General features: G+C 41.9%; 1 protein-coding gene across 1 annotated transcript in view; it reads right to left on the bottom strand.

Moving 5' to 3' along the window:
* The window catches only part of TSPAN3 (tetraspanin 3), a 38,057-nt gene extending 27,196 nt beyond the window's left edge, over positions 1–10,861 (bottom strand). Inside the window, exon 1 of the mRNA XM_024205397.3 lies at positions 10,782–10,861. Within this exon, the coding sequence (XP_024061165.3) occupies positions 10,782–10,844 (63 nt within the window). The 5' untranslated portion in view covers positions 10,845–10,861. The remainder of the gene's footprint in view (positions 1–10,781) is intronic.
* Positions 10,862–19,735: the final 8,874 nt, after the last annotated feature.

Here is a 19,735-nt window from a genome sequence, read left to right as displayed (position 1 = left end):
AAAAAGACATTGAGAGATTTTATTCTTTGCCTATCAAAAAAATACAAGTTTGCAAACCCAATCTAAGATCTGAAAGTCATCTTTTTCTGGCACTCACATCACCACCACCAGACTCTGTAGTCAGGACTCTTAACAACTCTGCCGTTGTTTGAATTAGAAAAGAATCTGGCTCGCAGCACTGCAATGGCTCTGCAGTAAAAGTTAGTAAAAGCTTTTTAGTCACTCTAGTCAGATGCAACACAGAAAACACGGAGAAAACAGATGGGTTGAGGAAACAGATGCCATTTTAGTGATAGCCACTTTTCTTACTGTAACATCACTTAAATTGACATCAGTTATATGCACTGCATATGATTTACACAGATGTATTTCATAAATAATGCTCTAGAATGTAAAAAGCAATATTACAAATTGAACTGCAGAAAATGTGTATCAACCTTTCATGAATACCCAAATCAAGGAAAGTCAATGAAACTTGTGTGCTGCAATAATTAGACTTAGATCTGTTTGGACAAAGTGGATATGGATTAAAGTAAGACCCACAAACTAGAGGGGGGTTAGAAAAGGGCGAAGTGACCAGTGCTGCAGGGATGACTTAAGAATGATTATCTTTACTTGTGGTGGCATGTAGGGTACACGTAGCTCCACACCACAGTGAAAGGCTCTAGCAACAGGGAGACAGAGTGACATTATATAGTTAAAAGAACAGATGTGAGAGGCACTGCTTGGGCACAAAGACAGCCACGTAGGGTATATATCCTAGGGTTCTGGTGTGTCTGTACGCTACCTGTCTAAACTATGCCTCATCCTCCACATAAATACCTGTGCTAACTGGGTATGCAGTGTCTACTCTACATACTGCCATAAGTGTAGATATACCATGAAATATTTATTTGCACATAAGCATATGGAGGGAAAGGGAGCTTGGTAAATCTAAAGTGTGAAGTGCATCAACAGGCCAGAAAGGAGCTGTTAGGATGGTACAAGAGTTGGACTAGTAACAACAAGTCAATTGAAGAAAAATGGCTGAATATTAGGAAAGATTATCTGAACAGCTTTTTTGTATATTTGTATCATCATCATCTGAAAAAACAGAGCATCATGCAATACCAACAAATTTCTCTAGAATTGCACAGGCTACCTTGTGAATGACTCTTTGGGGTATTGGGTTACTTGGAGAAGCTAAGTAAACCATACTGAGTTCTTTGGATCAGTCATTTTTTCAGGGTCTGATCTGGCTTTCATGATCGCTAGACGCAAGAGTTAATAAATCCTATGGGGATTAAGATATTCCTCTTGTTTCTACCTTTGGTACATACTAAGGTATCGATGCTTATTTGAAGGCTCTTCTGAACAAACTGTTTCAGTGTAAGATCTGACAGCCTAACAATCCTTCATAACCTGTATACTTTGAATGTTTGTTAGAGCAGCTGTCAGATCTTACGCTGAGTTTGAATAAGCAGAAAGAATTGTTTCTGTATAATAAGGTAGTAATAATCCTCATGATTTTTAGACTGTTTTAAAACTAAAAGCAACGTAACACAAGTATACATGCCAAATTAACTTTAACTGTAGCTGCTGTAAACACAGCACTTCAGAACAAAGATTACATTACTTTTGTCACGTAAGCAAAAGGCCAAGCTAAGCTTCGTTTGCACTTGTAATAAGAGATTTTGTGTATATAATACCAAGAGGTAGTGGACCATTGGCCTGAAAGTTTCAAATATACAGAGAGTGTCCTATCACACCCATTCTTTCTGTATGCACTGGATCATATGGGGGGGGGGGAGGAGGAGAGAGAGTAAGTGTGTGCACGCGCTTTGTAACTTGACCTGATCCTCTATTGTTTCCAGATTCCTTGCACTGCACAAGAACAATGAAGATTCTTCCATGCAGTAAAGTGTTCCTTTGCTGAATAAAATATTTCAAACTTCATACACTATTCAGTGATACCACATTTAGCTTTCCAACTTGTTTTTGCTGCTACTGGCTATAAACGCCATTAAAAAAAACCCTATGACAACAAATATTGTAGGAACTCTCAGGAGTTGGAAACATTTAAGGCCCCAATCTTGCAACAACTTAAAGCACATGACTATTTCATGGAGTTCAGTGGGACTACTAGTGGGTTTGAAGTTGAGCATGTGTGTCTTCCCAGGATCGGGGCCTACATTTGTTGCCTGATAATCTGCCTCAAAATAAAACAAATGAAATAATTCAAATATGCCATATCAGTTTCAAGAGGGCAGCTTTAAAAATTCTGTTTTTTAAAAAGTTTAAACACTATACACACACACACACACACACACACACACACTCCCAGAAAATACACTCCCTCCTCCCACCAAAAGTACCCTGCTGATCTTCACTTCCACAGCAGAAATTAAGCCACTTTCACACCAAGGCCTGGTCTACACTGGGAGGGGAGGGGAGGGGGGGAAAAGGCGTCCATGTAAGATACGCAACTTCAGCTACAGTTGACTCTGCTACCGCCGCTCGCCCTGGTGGAATTCCGGAGTCGACGGGAGCGCGTTCGGGGATCGCTATATTGCATCTAGACGAGACGCGATATATCGATCCCCGATAGATCAATCGCTACCCACCGGATCGGCGGGTAGTCTGGACGTACCCCAAGAGATGACAAGTGGTCCAGGAGCAGGATTTCAGTTGAATGATTCCCACTGGTAGCCTAGTGGCTCATCTATGCTCACTAAATGACACTTGAGAATTAATTCTCATTTTAACTTCCGAAGAGATATGGAGACAATTCTCTAGCTACCACCACAGAAGGAGACTTCAAGCCAGCTAGTTTATAAGTTTAACCACAGCTGAACCTTCCCTTGTTTAGCTCACTTTTCATTAAATCCCTTAATTTATTAGTTTTTGCCAGACCTTTTCTTAATATTCTCCTTTTAAGGAAAGCGTACAAGACCTTGCACTGTATTCTACATGTCCCAGCGTCTTCTGTGGTATTAGAACTATTTCATATGATTTAATACCATGATATAATTTTAACTCCTCTGAGCTGGGTGTTCATGAGAGTTGTTCTGCAAAGCCTCTGATTTTTTTCACCTAAAAGTGATATTCACACAGGGTGGATTTGATTTAAATCACTAGTCAGGAAAACTCAATTTAATCGTGGATTTCTATATAAAAGTGCATTCTTGTTGGTTGTTAGACGCTTAATACATATTCTTCACAACTCCGAGATAGATGTAGGTTTCATTTTTAGAAGGTACACCCTATACATTAAGTGATTTATTTTGAAAACGTTTCAGATTAGTTTTTCAGTTGTATCAGAAAATGAATTGTTTGGTCATTTCATTTACCAAAGGTAATTGAAGCCGATATTTATGTAGCCACTGGGAGGTGAACTATCTCCAATTCAACAGGTTAATCATTAATATTTGGAGGATTTTCTTGCCATGCTGAATTAGGAGATCACCACCAGACAGACATTTAAATTGTTTTAACTATTTCTCACCTCTGTATATTTATTTAAAAACATTTTTGCTATTAACAAGCATGTTATCTTTGGAGACACAAATCCACAGTTTGAGAACTGCAAAACTAAGCATCTCTGATGGTATCTTCTAGACTGAGCACTGAGTCTCATTGGGCAGATAGAAAGATTAACCTAAATAATCTATACAGAAGCCCCTGGAACCCCATAAGATTGGGTCCCTAATCCATCAACTATTGGAACTTGTTTACAAAAAACTTTTCTTAAACATTACATGAATATATTGTCTCATACTATAGAATTAGAATTTATAATCCTTATTCCATGATGACATATCTTTGAGATAACGTCTCTTAATTAAAACTATCTTTAGATAGGTTTTTTTCCTCAAAAAGCATTTTATCAAAAAAAAAAATCTGATTCAAATTAAAAAAAAATGTTTTTTTATATTTATCCACCCTGTATTCATGCATAATTAAGCTAAATGGCTACTTTCTCAATAAAGCTTTTTAACAGCACCATTCATTTGAAACTAAGGCCATGTCTACACTACCCCGTATCTCAGCAAAATTTATGTCACTCAGGGGTATGAACCCTCGCCCCGAGCAACATAAAAAGTTTTGCTGGCATAAGCACTCGTATGCACAGCATTGCATCGGTGGGGGGACGTTCTCCCACAAACATAGCTACCGCCACTCATTTATCTGATATCTTGTCAATGGGAGAGAGCTCTCCCATCAGCATAGAGCAGCTACACAAGCGATCTTACAGCAGCACAGCTGTATCAGTAGAGCTGTGCCACTGTAAGCTTGCAAGTGTCAACATGGCCCAAGATCATGTAATACTAATAATTTTTAAAAACTACTTTTGCCACTACTGCGGCAGAGTTGTCACAGTGAAAGAATAGATGGAGAGATTGTTCTACTTCTACAGACGTGTGAAGGTACACGACAGCTGAAGAGAAAGGAAAAAGGAATGAAGTGCTACTAGGAGCTGATCGAGCAGCATGAAGTTCCCATTTTCCTTAAGATTTGTCTCCTTTCCTCATTGAAAACTGGATTCACATGGTATTCTGGAGACCTCCAAACAAACAAGAATTAGGTAGCATGTTTCAATGTCCTAAATGCTTGCACATTAGAAGATACATGCCCCTTCCTTGTTTTTTTGCCCTGACCCTATTTGTCATTGATTTACATAAGCCACTTATCTGCCTAAACTCCGAGTATATCAGGAGTCAATAACATACATAATCTCTTCTCCAAATTTTTACCCCCAGGAAACTTGTTCTCTTCCCCTCCCGCCCCCGATTAGAAATATATTACTATTATAAACAGCAAATACTGTTTAATAGATAAAAATGGCTATTCTCAAAATATTTTCCTCTGAACATATCCTTCTATCCTGAAATATTCCCATTTATAGGTAGCCTTAAGTATCTTATCCATTTCCTGACCTACTCAGATGGCATATGATGAGGAGTTCAAGGATTACTTGGATAGATGGGGGGGGAAAAAAAAAAAAAAGCTATCGGTTCCTCAGGAGTACATACAGGACATTGACAGAGGGCACTGCATCAGGCAGTGTTCAAATATTTGCCTGAATTCTCCACATTCACATTTGGGGTCATTTCTCAGCTTCCATGTGGTCATATTGTCACCAATCTTTGCCATACCAACTCTCGCTCTATTTAGAGTACACCAATGTTTTGGTTTGAGGTCAATGCCTGGAGGGAGTTGTTCTGAAGGAACCAGATTCTCCAAAGTCAGCAGCATTTCCTGCAATTTTATTACTGTGTAGCCTTCCCCAGTGGTATTTTGGGGTAGAGGCAAAGCAGTTTCTGGACTTCAGCCTACTGAGTAAAGAAAAGCATCCATGCAATGGGTGTCTTGGATCATATACCTGACTTTGTTTCGCCTTTTTAGTAAAAGACATCCTGTCTCGCTAACATTGATGCAAGTCCTGTGAGGCAGTATAGCAACAGTCCTTAAAACTACAACTTGGCATGTTCCCCTATTGTGTCCTTAGTTCCAGAATCTATCCCATTCATTAAGTCATGCTTATGAGTGTACCATTCACTAAATGGTATCTTAAATTTTAATGAGATTTTAGCATCTCTTTATTCCACTGTAGTCATGTTTAAAATTCTCCAGAAATATTTACTAGTGATTTCCTATTGTCTCTTAAAGTTTGGTGGATGCTCGTCTAACTTCAGATGTTCGTTTATCTGTATTAGCAAAAGCTAAATTCCTTCACAGCGTGTCTTCATAAATATCTGCCATGTCTAAGATTTAGATATTGCTAATCTAGCTTTTTAAAAAGAACGTGCAGTCCTTTGGTTGCACAAGACAATCTTGTGCTATATCAGTGAGATATAGCTTTATAACGTAAGGCTTTCTTCCTTCATTATTCATGTTTGTGCCAAGATTAATCTCTGGCAAGGAAACATTAATAATGGGTAGAGCAGTTCAATATCTACTTATCGGGGGCTGACCCTTCTGAGGGGATCAAGTTGTAACTGATATTTCCTGTTAATGTTCCCTTTAATTTTTTAAGAATGCCTCATATAACATTTATATTTTAGATAATTTATAATTGGCAGCTAAAATATACCATTTCATATTAAGATGAAGTCATCATGCTGGTTTGTTTCAATACCCTAGCTTTAACTTAATGCAGTGGTTCTCAAACTTTTTTTTTACTGGTGACCCCTTTCACATAGCAAGCCTCTGAGTGTGACCTCTTCCCCTTATAAATTAAAAACACTATTTTATATATTTAACACCATTATAAATGCTGTAGGCAAAGCAGGGATTGCGGTAGCGGCTGACAGCTCATGACCCCCAGTTTGAGAACCCCTGACTTAATGCATTTGTCTACAGTATACCAATTCAAGAGCCACTTCTGAATTCTTGTTCTCCATGCCATGAAGCTCAGGCATATCATGGAAGTTCTGAGCTAGAGGCCTGGAAAGGAGCATGAAGGCCAGTGATAACGATACATCAAGCTGGCTGTATGACAGCAGTACAAATACACGTGTCAGTGCATACCAGCTCACCTATCCCCAATTGCTAAAACTTGCCTCAGTGGCAACCTTCTATGAAAAAATAAGGGAATATAGGTTTAGAGGTATCACCAAAATAAAATGAATGAAGAACCCTAATAACGGGCGAGGGGGGATTGCAGGCTTCCAGGAGAGACTGAACCATTTTTGTTGATAGGTATTCTATGAAATGTTAATAAAAGCACACTAAAGTTCTTACTTTCTTACTGTTTGCTAGTACGCATTGTAACAGAAGAGTCTAGAAGCTTAATGGGGAGGAGGAACGGGTATAGCCATTGGTGAGTGGAGACAAAGGCAGCCTTGTGGGTGAAATTAAGTTACTGGATGAAGAACTGTAAGTGGCTGGAGCGGTTACCTGTTAGCAGGCTTGATGTTAGATTCTAGGAAAACGTGAAAGATGCAGGGGATTTGATAACATAGGGCATCATGAAAATGAATAGCCCATCCTATTTTTCAGTCTTCACTGTTAGTGTTCAGTAGGTGACTCTCTTATTCTACTATAAGTAACAGAAATGCTGATCTGTTCTTAGAAATGCTAGCATAACTGACATAAGTGGTAGAAACAAGAAATGGAATAAACTGAAGCAGTGAAAAATACTACTAAAGTAAACCTTGTCAAGAGTTATAGCAAGATACAAAAGATTCATGCTCATCTCAAGTAGTACATGATCTGTTTCTTCAAGATTAAACGAAACTATCTAATTAAATGGAAGAACAAAACATGGACAGTTTGGGGATACTGAAAATAAGATATTCTCAATGTTATCTGTCTTAAACATCTAAACATGATACTTTAAGTCCCTGTTCCAGGCCTTACAACAGCTCTTCAAGATTGGGGGCAATAGAGACTTTGTGAATTAAGCCAAAGAGCAGAGATCAACTACTGATCAGCCACTAACACTGAAAGACCGAGACTTGAATTTGGAAAAAAAGTTGCAAGTTTCTTTTAAGAAAGCATTATCTTCAATGCAGCATAAAACAATCAAGGAAAAAACATTAAATGAACTTTGCCCTGGATATGCTGCCCTAGATAGATTAAAACTCATAGGTCCAATACCAGATGCTACAGATGAAGAAAGAGGAAGTTTTAAAGGGGGGGGGGGGGGGAATGAAAGAATGAGCATTGGCATTAAACACCAGATAGTTGTTTGAACATGAGAAATGGCCCAACAACTAAAAAACCAAAGCCACAGAACCAAGTTGATGTAAGTCCAAGTTGAAGATGTGACACAAGATTGTAGAGACAAGTACAAAGAGGTCTTCAGACAACAAAAGTAAGAAGTGAGAGCTTCTCAGATGCAATCATTCTAAACATCTGCAATCAAACGTCAGGGGCATTCAAGCACACTATTTAAACTGTACTTAGAAAGCAATAATACTCCAGAGTTTACACATAATGGAAGTTCAAATTCTTCCTCAACTACCATGCATCTGTTGATTGATGGATAGAAAGGAGAATTTATGACCCAGTCTCACTGGTGAAAGTTGGTAGAGACAATCCTCCTGAGAGTTCTACACTGACACCCAACAGCAGTTTGTTGTATTTGTATTGAGAATGGACCACGGGGAAAACTGATCAAACAATATTTTACATAAGAGACTCAGATGGACTGAATTTATAAAAGCAATCACAGGAGATTTTAGAGCTATTTGACAGATTACAGGCTGTAATCTACTGCCAAAGTCTTAGTGGAAGTCTGGAGGATCTAATTAACAGAACTGGAACTACACAAAGATGAAAAATCAAAGATGGCTGAGATAATATGGAACATATTACTTAACCAACAAAGCTGACCCCAAATATTAATGCCATATGTTGAGACCAGAGCAGGAAGCAACAAGTAATATGTAGATGATGGAACAAAAGCTGAATTTTTTCCTTCTCTTCTAGCATTTAAAATTGAAGATCCAGATTTTTAATCCCAGAATTGATGTTTGCAAAGGAAGGTATTCTACAGTTTCCCATTTTGATGCCACAAATTGTGAAAACAAAATCACAATACAAGCCAGCTGAATTCAGAATTCTGTCATACCTACTCTCTTCTCCAGGCAGCTCAGCATCAATTGATCATATTAGCAGAACTGCCCTGAATGCCCTCCCAGCCAAAAACAATATTTCCAACTTTTGGGAGCACAAACCAATAAAAAAAAAACATTAGACATTTTCATATGGTACTAGAAACTATTTCACTATGTTTTAAATGATTCATGCTCAAGTTTCTCTCAATAAACCAAGGTAATAGCATTATTGTAAATCAGTAACCTCATAACCCTACACAGAACCATTCCCATGACAGTAATCAGCTGTCCAACCACTGTTTAACTTGAACAGTCACTACACAAATGAGTCACCATACAATTATATACTTGGAGGCAGTAAATGCAAAAAATTCTCACTCAAGTTCATAACATAGGAAGACATTATCACTAAATCTACGATAAGCAGTCATATGATTGAACAGAACTGAGTTTAAAAGAACAGGAGTACTTGTGGCACCTTAGAGACTAACAAATTTGAGTTTGTGGTCATTTATAGCTAATCCAATTGATATAATTAACCAAGAACAATCTATTTTAAACTCTCTAAAAATACACCAGTTACAAAACAATTGCATGGCTAGTTACAACCACATATAACCAATTTCACAGGATGAATATTTAGTTCAAGCTACAGTATATTTAGCATAATACAGAACACAAACCTACCTTTAAAAGCCACACCCAACAATGCACTGTGCTCCAAATGAATAGTGATATTATAGAGGCTATTGTGGCTAAATGGCACATGCATCACTAATTTAAAAATCAAACAAATCTCAAGTGTATGATTCATCTCAGAGAAAGCAAATCCCGTCAGATATGGTGGGACAGGAGGCAGCACATATATACAGATTTTGCAGTACCACCATGGGTCACTAAAATATATATTTAGTGAGAAATTTCTTCTTAAAAATTTAAGACCAAAACACACACCATGGAACATGGAGATATTAGATTTAGTACCAACCCCATTTTGAAGAGTGAAACTATTTATATCAACGTTATTTCTGTTCTAATATTCTATTACCCACTATCCCTTCCCCTTCCAAAGCCTGAGATTTTTGAACAGCTGGGACAACAATCTTGCATTACTGTAATCCCAGTTCCAATCCATCAATTTGGAAAGGGTGCACTTTAAACACACCACCATATCATTTGTAAATCGCGTTTCCTTTACTTAAGCTATGTTGTACTGATATAGCCCAAATGACACTGGGTTTTATGTTAACAATATAGCCCATCTGCCCACATTTAAAAACATAGCTTACAAAGATCTACTGTTCTACTAACCCAGAAAAGCTTTTGTCTTTCTGTCTGCATGGTTTTTAGCTACGGCAGAGTTAACGTTCAGGGGAAGGGTAAAGGACTGCAGTTATTGCAAGAAATTAAAAAAAGTCTATGATTAGTTATACTGAGACTATAATGCAAGGGCCCATTACTATTTTGTTTATCACATTAAAAGGCTTCTCAAGAAATGTGTGCGCCCACCTGCCCCCAACCATACATTTGGGATATAATTCCTAGCCAGATGGCTAGAAATTAGATGACCACAAACAGCACTGAGAAAGGTGAATGAATTCAGCACAGAGATCTAAAAAACTAGAACTTCATAACCAGGCTCAAGTGGAGTATGGTTATTTGGAAACCTCTTAGAGTACTTCTAAGGTGCCTATCGCCCTGCAGCCTATCACATTAACTTGCATTTACTGAATCTTTGTGGCCCAAGATTGGAAAGGTATCTGGTAACTGACACAAGGTATTTAAAAAGCAGAAGATGGGAGTGTTTTCAGCCTCTCCCCTCTGTGGGAAGATCTGGGGGTTTATCTGCTTGAAGGAGATGTGAGTAGTGACACAGCCCGGTCAATCACCAGCATTAATCATCCTCCAGGAAGCTCCCCGCGGCCTCAACAAGGCATAGCCCCGATGCGGGTACGGCGCTGGGGCTCCCAAGCCCGCGTCCGACTAGACACCCCACCTCAGGGCGGCAGCCCCCCCGGCCAGCTACACGAGGCCTCTGCCCCAGCGCTAGACCCGTCTCCTGCCCACCCGAAGGCTCTACCCGGCCCGGAGCTGAGCCCCCCCGAAGATCCGAGGAGGGGGGTCTGGGACTGACAGGAGCGAGTCAAGAACCCCTCGGCCTCCCAGCCCCGCTGCAGGCACCGAGCCCCTCGCAGAGGGAGAGAGCGTCAGCCCGGGCCCGCAGCCCCCACGGCTCACCCAGAAGATGAGGTTGAGGAAGACCAGGACGGTTTTGGAGGAGGTGATCCCGCACTGCCCCATAGCTCCGGCTCCGGCTCCTCCGCCCATCCGCTGCTGCCCCTCTCCGCTCCGCCGCCGCCGCCAGCTGGCCGCCTGCCTCACGTGACACGGGAAGGGACAAGCCAGGAGCCTAAGATGGCGGCTGCCTTTGTCACATGATGGGGGAGGTACCTAAAATGGCGCCCCCTTCTGCTCTTAAGGGAGCCGCAACCCTGTGCGGGGCAAGGTATATATGTAAGGAATGAAAGACCTTGTCAGTCAAACACACACCCATCCTTATCGTACGCCCATGCCCCAGGCACACGGCGGTGGGGCCTGGCCTGTGACATGACACCCATGAAAGGCCCTGAGTCAGGGTGTGTCCAAGAATGGCCGGGGAATGTGATGTGACACAAAGGAGCAGTCAGGGTGGGCGAGGACAAGGCAGCTGGTTGAGCGCAGCTCTGCACTGGGTGCCTGCCCAGGAGCAGCGGGCAGGACAAGGGGCCCTGTATCACCAACTCAGTGCAGGCAATAAGCCCAAGTCTGGTCTCTAAAATCATGAGGTTAGCTTCAAAATCATGCAATTTAAAAAATAATGAAGTTTGGATTCTTTTATTTGCCTTCTAGGTTCTGCACCTTTAGGACACACCCAGATCATAGTTTAAAGCTTTTCTCTACACCCAGGAGGAGTAGAAAATGCCTTTGGTTAAAGTGAAGTTTCTCCCATAATCCCCTGACACCAGGAGAGAAGGCTTTAAGGAAAACTCTAAGTATTGTGGGAACTGGCAGCATGGGAGAATTTGAAGGTGGTTTTGAGGTTAAGGCGTGGGAGTGGGATTCAGGAGCTAGGTAGAGAGAAGGTGGACCAGTTGTTATGGTGTTAGCCTGGGATGTGCAGCATTGCCAATCACAGATGTTCAAAAATAATGAGTCAGCTCTCCTGAGAATCATGAGATTGGCTTGAAACTCATGAGATTTTTTAAAATATTTTTTTTTGTCAGGGGAAGGCGTTAATTTGTCCTGTAGTGTTGGAACCTCTAGGATTCACATTAACCTAGCTTTTTTCTGCAACCAAGAGGGCAAGAAAGGAAAGATTCTTAAGTACCCTCAGGCTTTAAGAAAAACATCAAATAGTGCAAGTCACGCTGAGCCTCTGCTACCCATCTATAAAATCAGGGATGTAGTGTGGATAAGTACATTAAAGATAGTGAGACACTCAGGGTGGGCTCCACAAAGGTAATTGGGTGCCTAAATCCCAATTTTAGGCACCTAAGACCTGTTTTTAGGCACCATTGCAATGCACAAAACTCCCACTTGGCTGTTGCCTAACACTGTAGGCATCTAAACTCACTCAGCACCCAAGTTTTTGCCTCTTTGCATGCATGCTGCTGCCTCACTCTCAGCACCTGAGAGACTATCTCCTTCCTGAGCCCCAAAGCAATTCACGCAGCACGGGAAGATAAGCATTCGGCGGCCTAAAGTCATGTGCGGGCCCACATCTGCTAGGAGTGCTCAGAGGCCACCTACTGGATCAGGCCCTGCAGGCAAGCTCACACAAACAGGTGTGGGGAGAAGGAGGAGGAGCTCTCTCCTTCTCCCCATTGCACGGCCCTGGGGCTGGAGAAGCTCGCTCTCTCCCCACTGCAGCCCTGGGGCCAGAGGAGCTCTGTGACACTGCCACAGCCAAGTACTTGTGAATACATTTATTCAGATGGCTCCACGGTGCATGTATTTTCATTGAAATGGTGTGTGTACTGTTATTTCCTTGCATATGATGTATATGCATGTGTTGATATGGTATAACGCACCCCTCCAAAAGCGGTCAAATTTAAATTCCAGCGCACGCCCCTGAGGAGAAGGTATTTGAACAGTGATCTACGACTGCTCACACGTGCTTTTGCCACTAGCCTATGGAATGTGCTGATGTACAGCAGCTCCCTCAATCTCTTCTGTTGAAGTTGTTCCACTTTAATTAAATAAGTATTAATTAGGCCAGTAAAAAAAGTTAGAATGGCTGTATAGCCTAGTGGTTAGGGCACATACTTGAGAGGTGTCAGATCCCTGTTCAAATCCCTTCCCATCAGGCAGGGAGGACTTGAACCAGTGGCCTTCTACATGTTGGGTGAGTATGCTAACTGTGAGGCTAAAGGTTATAACTTATAAGGGAGGTCCTTTTTCTCTTTCCCCAGCTGTTCTGTGTGAACACACCTGAGGGGCCCAATCCAGTAGACAGCCTCTAAGAATGCCTATTAGCTGAGGCCCTACACGCAACTTATCCGAATGCCTATTTTCCTCCAATTTGTGAATCACAAGCAGAGATATGCACCTCTGTAGATCTCATTCTAAAGCACCTATCTCTCCCCATTCATTGTGTAGGCACCTAAGTGCCTTACTCAGACTTTGTGAATTGTAGAGCTGTTCCTGTGATATTCTACATGTGGCAATGCTGAATGTAACAGCATCTAAGTTCTTTTGTGGATCTGGGCCTCAGATACTACAGTAATGGGCGTCTGACTCCATGGGAAAATTGACTAGAACACTCTTATTCTGGAATAAAGGGTCCATATAGGGAGTTATTCCAGAATAGCTATAACACTTTCAATTCTCACCTTATTTCAGAATAAGTTCCCAGTGTAGACAAGCCCTAAGCAAGGTCCGTAAGCAGAGATAGTAATACTTCCTGCACTCTTGTCTGGTTTATTTAGACTGTAAACTCTTTAACTCAGGGACCATTGCTTACTATGGGTATGCCTAGCAGAGTGGGTCCCTATAGTGGCTAATATGATTATAATAAATAATAATAATAATAATAATATAGTACTGCTCTGCCACTTGGAGGTTTGGGTTCCTATTTTCATGCCTTCCAGACTAGTAGAGGTTGGGTGGGGCTGAAGTGCTATAACTGGACCTTGGCATAGGAGAATACAGCCCCTCACATCAATTATGATTCCTCTCTCTGATTAAGGGGCCATTGTGGGGCTTTGAAGAGAGTTGCTGCAGTTCTCCGCATGTGAAAGGATGGGGACCATGACATGGGGCTTCCAGGATAAACTTGTAAAAGTGTGTGGGTAGTAAATTAGAAGGAGCTGTTGCCTCTAACAGGGATCTGGATTATCATCTAAGGAAAAAATGATGTTCAAATCTACAGACATTTCACACTCTAGTTCCCAAAGCCATTTTGAGACTACACAATGCTATCCTCACATCTGTTGAACTCATTTGTGTGGCTGGAGAAAGATGGAGACAACAAAATGGCAGTCTAATCTCTGAGTCAGAGGATAATTTGAACCTGCAGTAGTGCATTAATCAAACCAAAGACTAATTCTTTTCTACTTGACTTTTTATGGGGTCACATAAATGTGATGTAGTTAACTGTTCATACTATTTAATCCATTTTAATCATATAAACAAAATAACTAGACTCTTCAACTGCTGAGGAGACAGATTAAACAATTCAAAAAGGGTTTTAATTTTGCAGGATTTGGGGAAGTTCATGAGAATCTGAGGGCTCATAATTAAACACGCCAAGCACTTAGGAATTATTTCAAATGTCAGGCACATAGAGTGGAATTTAGTTTTCCCAGTCACAATTTCTAGTGATCAGTTGTCTTTCAGGATCAGCTCTTGCTAAAAGCCGGTGTCCACTTTTGTTGGTGTTTTATATTGGGGCCTTCAGTTGTAAGTATCTGGGTTGTGATGATTTCAGATATTCTTTGATGTTTTCTAGAGAAAAAAACCCCTCTCACCTGTTTGAGCCCTAGCCACCTTATTTAACAACTTGTGCGAGCACAGGTTAGAACCTGCAATAATTTAATTGCCCTACATTTGTACTAAATTACCTTGCAGGAGTCACACCATGCTTACAAGATGAGGTTTTTGCTGCTCCTCACTCTTTGATGGATCTGCAAGTTGTGAGTTTCAGATAACATAAGTGGGGGAGGAATAGTTCACATTACCCTTCAAATACTGTATGTGAGGTCCATTTTAGAGCCAAAGGTGATTTATAGAGAATAAGGAACATATCTGACTACAAAGGACAATAAAAAGGCTGAGGTTATCCTCTTAACTGATTAACTTCCCTATCTATTTGGTTTCTTTCTACCATATGAAAAAAAATTAGTGTTTTCAATCAACTAGGAAAGCAAAGATATATAATTTATCCCTAATTTTAAGTGACTTCAAGAAGTGGCAGGATTCAACATCTGTCTTTGTAACCTAACTGGAGTTTCTGTTCCCTTTTTATTCTAATATATGGTTTTGGTGCCAACAGCCATGGCACTGTGATAGGTGCTGGGATTTTGTAGGCAATCCTTTTGGGTCTGAGAAATACCACAAAAGCCACAGTATTAGGATAAAGGCCTACAGTTAGGCCAATCTGATTAATACAATACTGTCTATAGCTGAATGCCAAACCAATACAATAATTCAAAAACAAAGTAACAATTCCATTTAGAAACAGAGCACTCTTGTTAAAATAAATTACATTTGCTGGCAGATTACCCAGAAGTATATTAACACTGCATTTACTGCTCTGGAATTTTGTTTAACTAGGAATAGATCTGTGTTGGCTTTAGATTCTCTGGCCAAGTTAATCTGTTTTTCAGATGTTTGTTCATCTTGTTCAGTGCTATGAAAAAGGGAGAAATCTTGGGACTGTCCCTCCTGATTTTCAAAGTTCTGTACAGGCTCTCTCCAATCTGGTAACCTCTTTGACAGTCCCTTCCCTGTTTGCTCACTCATCCAGTCTTGGCCTCATCTCTCTACTGCTTACAACTGTCCTCAGGCTCCTGCTGGCTCATCTATTGGAAATGTGTCTCCTGAAGATAATTAGTAGGTGGTAGTGTCCCACACAGATACTTCCCTGATGGCCCCATTCGTTTCTGCATCTTTTGAGCTTTCATTTAAAAGCTTATGACTGGTTACAAGGACATGGTTAGGTCCCATCTACACTATAACTTATAACTGTGTTGTTACTGAGTTAGAGCATAGTTGTTGTAACTAGCTCTCCTAATGAGGTCATGTTTATAGCATAGACAGAGCTTGAGTGTCTAAAACGGTATCTCTAAGAAGGGTGTGAACTGCTCCTATTGATCAAAATGTGATGTTAACTCTTAAGCCTAATAACTGTTTTAATTGTCACCATTATTAGCAGTTACTCTGCTGATCATTTTAGCAAGAACATCCAGCTTTTCTTGGATTGTAAGAGGACCTGGGGATGGGGATGGGAGAGTAGGGGCTTACAAGGTAGGGTTACTTTCTTCTTTTTGACTCCTGTCTCTCTTCCTGTCAGTGAGTCACTGCCTTATCTTTACATACTCCTTTATAACTCTCGCTACTCTTTAGCTTATACCTGATGCTGTGTAAAATATTTACTGGTTACATTGTCTGTAAAGGATGCTGTGTATGAAATAATGGCCAAATTCCACTATCACGCCTCCCATTGACTTCAGTCTGCCTCTGAAGAGGTACCATCCTCTGAGTTTGTCCAGTGGGGTATGCTCAGCCATTGTAACAGGGTCCACATTGCCACTAAACTAATTTAACTCCACAGAAATAGTTGCTACAATTGCAAAGCAATTTAACTAATTCTGTTTAAGTGGAGAGATACATTGATGTAAGATAGTTTGTGTTTGGACTCAAGGCACTTTTGCTGTAATAAGGAACGTTTGTACCACTACAAATCTCTGATATAGACAAGCCTAAGTAAATATCAGTAATCCTCACTTGCTCTCTAGTCATGATCAGTTGGCAGTTTGCTTGTAGACATCCCAGTAGACATGCTAGGAGGGAATTGATGGAGGAGAAGATAGTGCTTTTCCATACAAGTTTGGAGAGGCTATTTCATGTGTCAGTGTGGAAGAATGCAGGGAGACACTTCAGAGGCTATTGTGAGTGCAAAAAAGGTGGGTTTTTAACAGCAGGATAACTAATACTTGTTAGCTATCTTGCTGTAAAATCCTAGTGGAGACAAGGCACCTGTAATTTTTACTGTGAGATAGTGTGGACATCACCTAGCTATCTCCCCACCTGTGGTTGACTTCACCTCATGGTAAATCTACACTGTCTTATCTCCACTAGGATGTTACTGAGAGACAGCTAACGTACATTAATCATCCTGCTGTAAAAATACACCTTTCTTTGGTAGTGAAGACAAAGCAGAGAAGTAGTCAAATGGGTGATTAAGGTTGGTATCATTGGCAGAGTAGAGTAGAAATAAGTCAGGAGGGAGAGAGTAGTGAAAAGGCTCAGAGGTGAGGCTGAGAAGCTTAGGCTATGTCTACACTAGCACTTGTGTCAGTATAACTTACGTTGCTCTGGGGTGTTATGTTGCCCCCTCCCCCACCCAAGCAACATAAGTTTCACCAACAGAAGCACTGGTGTGGACAGCACTATGTCGTCAGGAGACGCTCTCCCACTGACATAGCTACCACTGCTCATTGTGGTTGGTTTAATTATGTTGACAGAAGAGCTCCCTCATTGGCATAGAGTGACTAAACAGGAGATCTTTTACAGTGGTGCAGCGGCATCATACAGTTGTGCTGCTGTAAGCTCTCTAGTGTAGACATGGCCTTAAACTTGACACTAAGGGTATGTCTACACTACGGGATTAATCCGAATTTATATAATTCGAATTTTGGAAACAGATTGTATAAAGTCGAATGTATGCGGCCACACTAAGCACATTAATTCGGCGGTGTGCGTCCATGTACCGGGGCTAGCGTCGATTTCCGGAGCGTTGCACTGTGGGTAGCTATCCCATAGTTCCCGCAGTCTCCCCCGCCCATTGGAATTCTGGGTTGAGATCCCAGTGCCTGATGGGGCAAAAAACATTGTCGCAGGTGGTTCTGGGTACAGCCTCACCCCTCCCTCCATGAAAGCAACAGCAGACAACCATTTCATGCCTTTTTTCCTGGGTGAACACTGCAGACTCCATACCACGGCAAGCATGGAGCCCGCTCAGCTCAAGACAGCAGTCATGAACATTGTAAACACCTCACGCGTTCTCGTGCAGTTTATGCTGAGCCAGGACCAGAAAAACGAGGCGAGGAGGCGGCGGTGACGGCAGCGCAGCGACAAGCGTGATGAGGACATGGACATGGACACAGAATTCTCTCAAACCGCGGGCCCCGGTGCTTTGGAGATCATGTTGTTAATGGGGCAAGTTCTATCCATGGAACGCCGATTCTGGGCCCGGGAAACAAGCACAGACTGGTGGGACCGCATAGTGTTGCAGGTGTGGGACGATTCCCAGTGGCTGCGAAACTTTCGCATGCGTAAGTTTCATGGAACTTTGTGACTTGCTGTCCCCTGCCCTGAAACGCCAGAATACCAAGATGAGAGCAGCCCTCACAGTTGAGAAGTGAGTGGCGATAGCCCTGTGGAAGCTTGCAATGCCAGACAGCTACCGGTCAGTTGGGAATCAATTTGGAGTGGGCAAATCTACTGTGGGGGCTGCTGTGATGCAAGTAGCCAAAGCAATCACTGAGCTGCTGCTACGAAAGGTAGTGACTCTGGGAAATGTGCAGGTCATAGTGGATGGCTTTGCTGCAATGGGATTCCCTAACGGTGGTGGGACGATAGATGGAACCCATATCCCTATCTTGGCACCGGAGCACCAGGGTACCCAGTACATAAACCGTAAGGGGTACTTTTCAATGGTGCTGCAAGCATTTGTGGATCACAAGGGACGTTTCACCAACATCAACGTGGGCTGGCCGGGAAGGGTTCGTGATGCTCACGTCTTCGGGAACACTACTCTGTTTAAACGGCTGCAGCAAGGGACTTACTTCCCGGACCAGAAAATAACCGTTGGGGATGTTGAAATGCCAATAGTTATTCTTGGGGACCCAGCCTACCCCTTAATGCCATGGATCATGAAGCCATACACAGGCAGCCTGGACAGGAGTCAGGAGCTGTTCAACCTAACTGGCTTCAAGACTGAGCTTGATAAGTTTATGGAAGGGATGGTATGATGGGACTGCCTACAATGGCATGTGGTCCATCAGCGGCTGCCAGTAGCAAACATCCCCAATGCCCAGAGATGAGACACTAGATGGAGAGGGCTCTTGAATTACCTGGGAAATAATTCTCTGTAGTATCTGCCTGTTGGGTCTTGCCCACATGCTCAGGGTCTAACTGATCACCATATATGGGGTTGGGAAGGAATTTTCCCCCAGGTCAGATTGGCAGAGACTGAAGGGTTTTTTTTGCCTTCCTCTGCAGCATGGGGCACAGGTCACTTGCAGGTTTAAACTAGTGTAAATGGTGAATTCTCTTTAACTTGAAGACTTTAAACCATGATTTGAGGAAGTACAGGCTGAGCAAGTGCAGAATGGTGGTAGAATGTGCATTTGGCCATTTAAAAGGTCGCTGGCGATCGTTACTGACTCGCTCAGACCTCAGCCAAACCAATATCCCCATTGTTATTTCTGCTTGCTGTGTGCTCCACAATCTCTGTGAAAGTAAGGGGGAGACCTTTATGGCAGGGTGGGAGGTTGAGGCAAATCGCCTGGCTGCTGATTACGCGCAGCCAGACACCAGGGCGATTAGAAGAGCACACCAGGAAGCGCTGTGCATCAGAGAAGCTTTGAAAACCAGTTTCATGACTGGCCAGGCTACAGTGTGAAATTTCTGTTTGGTTCTCCTTCATGAAAACCCGCCCCCTTTATTTACTCATTCTCTGTAAGGAACCCACCCTCCCTCCCCCTTCCCCCAGCTTGCTTTCAAAGGAAATAAAGTCACTATCGTTTAAAAATCATTTATTCTTTATTAATTGATTATAAAAAGAGGGAGAGAACCTGGGTGGGGTTTGGGAGGAGGATCGGCGGGAAGGAAAAGGCCACTAAAAAAAGGTTAAAAAAAATGACAGCCTTTTGCTTGGGTTGTCCACTGGGGTGGAATGGGAGGGTGTACGGAGCCTCCCCCCCCCC

Source organism: Terrapene carolina, unplaced genomic scaffold, assembly GCF_002925995.2.
Source record: "Terrapene carolina triunguis isolate 2854851 unplaced genomic scaffold, T_m_triunguis-2.0 Scaffold67, whole genome shotgun sequence".
Taxonomy (NCBI): Eukaryota; Metazoa; Chordata; order Testudines; family Emydidae; genus Terrapene; species Terrapene triunguis.
The sequence above is the reverse complement of the archived record's forward strand: the minus strand, read 5'-3'. Positions and strand labels throughout refer to the sequence as shown.